The 6,000-nt window shown below is 49.8% G+C and overlaps 1 protein-coding gene across 1 annotated transcript in view; it reads left to right on the forward strand.

Annotated features, from left to right (window-relative positions):
* Positions 1-5,791, forward strand: part of DNAI1 (dynein axonemal intermediate chain 1) — a 227,364-nt gene extending 221,573 nt beyond the window's left edge. The window contains exon 21 of the mRNA XM_073655111.1: positions 5,613-5,791. Within this exon, the coding sequence (XP_073511212.1) occupies positions 5,613-5,717 (105 nt within the window). The 3' untranslated portion in view covers positions 5,718-5,791. The remainder of the gene's footprint in view (positions 1-5,612) is intronic.
* The last annotated feature ends 209 nt before the right edge of the window (positions 5,792-6,000 follow it).

The raw sequence follows: 6,000 nt of genomic DNA on the forward strand, positions 1-6,000 counted from the left end.
GACCAGATACCAAACTCGTTGCGGTTTTTCTTTGGCATCTCCACCACCTCTCCATACCGACCAAACCACGTCATGATGTCATTGCAAGAAAGCGACTCGTTACGAGTCATCACGGTCACTTTCTTGATCTGGTTTTGGCGAGACATTGCCTGAACGGCAAAGTCTCGCCAGCCGGGCTCATTTTTTGCCAACTCATAATTCGCCCAGAAGAGCTCAAGCCCCTCCGGCCGAACAAAGCTGACATCAAACTCAGGCGTGGAATAGGGATGTATCAAGGCGTAGATGTCAATCGCCTTGAAGCCCATCCTCAGCAGGAGCTCCACAACTTTAGACCTTGGCGGACATGCATCACTGCCCCTCCACCGAAGACGGACCACATTCCTACGCACACTGCCTGGCCCGGCTGTTGGGAGGGACCACACTGTATCTCCCCCTTTTTGCTCTCGGAAGGCCCCGAGGCCATGCCTCTCTATCCAGAAGGATAGATCAACCTCTTGACCCTCTACCATTAGTGATCTCTCCCCCTTCTTTAGAGCCTCCAGAAGGCGCCGTTGCAACATGCCGTCCCCAAAGCCCGGAGACGAGGCGGATGCCCTATTTGCCCCGGAGGTAACACTGGCATAACTCTGGACAGGTGTTGCCACCCCCGGGGGGGCAACCGGACCAGTGACCACATCAGCCCCAACAGTATCACCATTACCCACCTCCATCTCACCCTCCACCAAAGCAGCAACCACACCACTAGACAATGAATTATCCTCATTCACCTCCACCACCACATTCATTCCTGCTGGACCAGTAACAATGGTGGATGACCTTTTGACCTCCGCATCAGGCACAAGGGGCTCAGTCACCTCCATAGAACTGGAGGCGACCTCACCCCCGGTCTTATGTGTGCCCTCCACATCATTGGTCGGTAATTTCCGCTGTTTGGCATTCGGAATAATGTGCCGCTGATCTTTAGATGCTGTTAGGCGCCGCTGATCTTTAGCATCAGGATCTTCCGGACCAGCGACGCCAACACAAAATAGCACTTTCGTGGGAGGACCGGAACGCTCAGCCCCGACAGCCCCCTCACACTGCCGCCGCTTCTCAACTAAGTGATCAGCGGCAACAGCATTCAGAGGCGCCGAGGCTACCGGAGCTGCCCCCGACACCGGGCTGCTACCCCCTCCCACTGAGGAGCGCACCACAGCATCGTGGCCTGACGGAACGCCCGCCGCCGGGCCGCCCTCACTGTCCAGCCTCTCGGCTGATGCACCTACTGCTGCGTCCCCACTACTACAAGCAGAGACGGAGCTCTGCGCCTCACTACCGCTCTCTGTAATCTCCCCGCGCCTTTGCACCGGATCCACAGCAGAACCCGAGCTGGGCTGGGCAACGGGGCTTATACAGCGAGCTGAGCCTGCCGCCGACTCAGGGGGTACAGGGAGGGGGGCATATACGTATCTTACCGCTTCCTGCAGCTTTGGCTTGGTCTTCTTTGCCTTTTTGTGGCCCCCAGGTGCCTTTTCTGGTAGATCGTCACCAAGATGGAAGTTTTGGAGGCACACTGGGGACTCCAGGAGCTTAATCTCCGCCATTAGCGCCCCTCCCTGGCCGCTGCTGTCACTGTCCTCCCCAGAGCCAGCAGAACTGCGACCGGATGTCACTGTCGCCTGTCCTGCAGGGAGCTCGCTGCACGTGGCCTGCGGGTGACTTTGCAGGCTGCCAGGTGGGGCTTGCTGCTGGTCATCATCACTCTCATCATCCACCTGGCTCTCAGGCTGCAGCCCTATCTGCCTTTGCTCTCTGGTATCAGCCATTTCTCTTTAGCGGTCTTCATTTATAAGTTTTTCTTTGAAAGGACCACTCTGCTCCCTGATGGTGGCTTTCCTAAGTTCCAGGTGTTGAATTTCACTGCTCAGTCTTTTTACCTCGGCTTGGAGTTTTGCCTTCCTTGGTTTGGAGGCCCCCGCAGCTTTGGCGCTTGTGCAGCGCAGCTCCTCCCGGAGCCTCCTGATGAGCTTACTGGCATCTTCATACTCACGGAGGTGGATCATGACCCGGGAGGCATAGGTGGACACAGACTCCCGGGGTCCCTGCAGCGCCCATTCCCCCTCAGGGAGGTCGGCCTCACCTCCGTGAGCACTCAGCTTTCCTCCGGAAGGAGCGCCATCTTGCACGCCGCTGTCAGGCTTTTCCTCCATGCTGGAAGCCTTGCGGCTTCTGGGGGTCTCCACAATGCCGGGGGGAATAGGAGCCACATTGCTGCGACTCCTGGTGCAGCGTCTCACCCCCGAGTCCTCTGATGTGCAGGCCGGTTGCTGGTTTCTTCTGCCCCCCACCGGCCTGGTTCGGGAAGCAGAAGCCTGGGACTTGGCTCCATCACTCATCCCAGAAACCCGCTCCCTCCCTGGGAAAGAGAGAAAGCAGGTCCCCAGGTGGAGAGGTGTTGGTTTCTCAGAGATCAGGAGCTCACAGCAGGATCTGCAGCCACCACACCCGTAATCAGCACACTGACTAGCAGCTGATCAGAGCTGCACCCAGTATGCTGCTGGTGGAGTCACTGTGTACAGACATTACTGATCCTGAGTTACATCCTGTATTATACTCCGGAGCTGCACTCACTATTCTGCTGGTGCAGTCACTGTGTACATACATTACATTACTGATCCTGAGTTACATCTTGTATTATACTCCAGAGCTGCACTCACTATTCTGCTGGTGCAGTCACTGTGTACATACATTACATTACTGATCCTGAGTTACCTCCTGTATTATACCACAGAGCTGCACTCACTATTCTGCTGGTGCAGTCACTGTGTACATACATTACTGATCCTGAGTTCCATCCTGTATTATACTCCAGAGCTGCACTCACTATTCTGCTGGTGCTGTCACTGTGTACATACATTACGTTACTGATCCTGAGTTACATCCTGTATTATACTCCAGAGCTGCACTCACTATTCTGTTGGTGCAGTCACTGTGTACATACATTACATTCCTGATCCTGAGTTACATCCTGTATTATACTCCAGAGCTGCACTCACTATTCTGTTGGTGCAGTCACTGTGTACATACATTACATTCCTGATCCTGAGTTACATCCTGTATTATACTCCAGAGCTGCACTCACTATTCTGCTGGTGCAGTCACTGTGTACATACATTACATTACTGATCCTGAGTTACCTCCTGTATTATACTCCAGAGCTGCACTCACTATTCTGCTGGTGCAGTCGCTGTGTACATACATTACATTCCTGATCCTGAGTTACATCCTGTATTATACTCCAGAGCTGCACTCACTATTCTGCTGGTGCAGTCACTGTGTACATACATTACATTCCTGATCCTGAGTTACATCCTGTATTATACTCCAGAGCTGCACTCACTATTCTGCTGGTGCAGTCACTGTGTACATACATTACATTACTGATCCTGAGTTACCTCCTGTATTATACTCCAGAGCTGCACTCGCTATCTTGCCGCTTCAGAGCTGAATTCTCGCTCTCCTCGCTCATTAGCAGTGATTTGCGATCTGTTGTTGCGTGGAGCGCGGTGTAATAATCTGCAGAATATACGGCTGCACTTGGAGCTGCTCGTCATATAATCCGGTAATGAAGGAGACGAGATCCCTTTATTAACTATTTACGCCCCTCGGGATCCTCTGGTTACGGAGTCATTAGGAATGTGCTGCGTTCATCGCTGGTGGATAATTATATCACTGTGTGCGGAGTCCGGGCTCGGACAGACGTCAGTCCCTGCAGTGGATGCTCAGCAGCAGCTGTAGACCGATATCGGTCCAGTAACAAGTCCGCCACTCGTTTCCTATGGACGCAGTGAGAGGTTCTGATGTTCCCGGGACTCAAACCTCTGAGACTCCAGCTACAGTTAGGTCCATATATATTTGGACAGAGACAACATTTTTCTAATTTTGGTTCTAGACATTACCACAATGAATTTTAAACAAAACAATTCAGATGCAGTTGAAGTTCAGACTTTCAACTTTCATTTGAGGGTGTCCACATTAAAATTGGATGAAGGGTTTAGGAGTTTCAGCTCCTTAACATGTGCCACCCTGTTTTTAGAAGGGACCAAAAGTAATTGGACAGATTAAATAATTGTACATAAAATGTTCATTTCTAGTACTTCGTTGAAAACCCTTTGTTGGCAATGACTGCCTGAAGTCTTGAACTCATGGACATCACCAGACTCTGTGTTTCCTCCTTTTTGATGCTCGGCCAGGCCTTCACTGCGGTGGTTTTCAGTTGCTGTTTGTTTGTGGGCCTTTCTGTCTGAAGTTTAGTCTTTAACAAGTGAAATGCATGCTCAATTGGCTTGAGATCAGGTGACTGACTTGGCCATTCAAGAATATTCCACTTCTTTGCTTTAATAAACTCCTGGGTTGCTTTGGCTTTATGTTTTGGGTCATCGTCCATCTGTAGTATGAAACGACGACCAATCAGTTTGGCTGCATTTGGCTGGATCTGAGTACACAGTATGGCTCTGAATACATCAGAATTCATTTGGCTGCTTCTGTCCTGTGTCACATCATCAATAAACACTAGTGACCCAGTGCCACTGGCAGCCATGCATGCCCAAGCCATCACACTGCCTCCGCCGTGTTTTACAGATGATGTGGTATGCTTTGGATCATGAGCTGTACCACGCCTTCGCCATACTTTTCTCTTTCCATCATTCTGGTACAGGTTGATCTTGGTTTCATCTGTCCAAAGAATGTTCTTCCAGAACTGTTCTGGCTTTTTTAGATGTTTTTTAGCAAAGTCCAGTCTAGCCTTTTTCTTCTTGATGCTTATGAGTGGCTTGCACCGTGCAGTGAACCCTCTGTATTTACTTTCACGCAGTCTTCTCTTTATGGTAGATTTGGATATTGATACGCCTACCTCCTGGAGAGTGTTGTTCCCTTGGTTGGCTGTTGTGAAGGGGTTTCTCTTCACCATGGAGATTATTCTGCGATCATCCACCACTGTTGTCTTCCGTGGGCGCCCAGGTCTTTTTGCATTGATGAGTTCACCAGTGCTTTCTTTCTTTCTCAGGATGTAGCAAACTGTAGATTTTGCCACTCCTAATATTGTAGCAATTTCTCGGATGGGTTTTTTCTGTTTTTGCAGCTTAAGGATGGCTTGTTTCACCTGCATGGAGAGCTCCTTTGACCTCATGTTTACTTCACAGCAAAACCTTCCAAATGCAAGCACCACACCTCAAATCAACTCCAGGCCTTTTATCTGCTTAATTGAGAATGACATAACGAAGGGATTGCCCACACCTGTCCATGAAATAGCCTTGGAGTCAATTGTCCAATTACTTTTGGTCCCTTTAAAAACAGGGTGTCACATGTTAAGGAGCTGAAACTCCTAAACCCTTCATCCAATTTTAATGTGGATACCCTCAAATGAAAGCTGAAAGTCTGAACTTCAACTGCATCTGAATTGTTTTGTTTAAAATTCATTGTGGTAATGTCTAGAACCAAAATTAGAAAAATGTTCTCTCTGTCCAAATATATATGGACCTAACTGTAATAAGTAACTACAACCCCCATCATCATCTGCAGAATCATCATTACGCCTTTAGTTTTAATGGTTATTTTTTTTTGTTACGTTTCAGGAGAAGAAGGGACAAGAAGCTCCCAAAGGTCCAGAGGTAGAAGTGGCCAAACTGGACAAGTTACTGGCCCTGGTCCGAGAACCGGACGACAAACCTGAGAAGTAACGGCCAATCAATACCAAATCTGGGAAATATCCTCTGCTCCGTCTGTTTATAATAAACCCTTATGGTATGTGTTAGAGGTGTGTGGCGTCTTCTATCTCACCCAGACATCACGTTGCCCTGGGGTCACTGCCCACCATTACCATGTCACCGGTCTGCAGGTCATACATATACAATCGGCTGCCTAACGTAAGGAGGACGAGGCGCCCACCAAGATTACATGACCTATGATCCCCAGAAGAGCAGAGTCAGGGATGTGCCCTGCAAGGGCTTGCAGATAGTGGAA

The sequence above is a fragment of the Phyllobates terribilis genome, unplaced genomic scaffold (genome assembly GCF_046119375.1).
Source record: "Phyllobates terribilis strain yellow unplaced genomic scaffold, ASM4611937v1 Scaffold_1__5_contigs__length_1240528914, whole genome shotgun sequence".
Taxonomy (NCBI): domain Eukaryota; kingdom Metazoa; phylum Chordata; class Amphibia; order Anura; family Dendrobatidae; genus Phyllobates; species Phyllobates terribilis.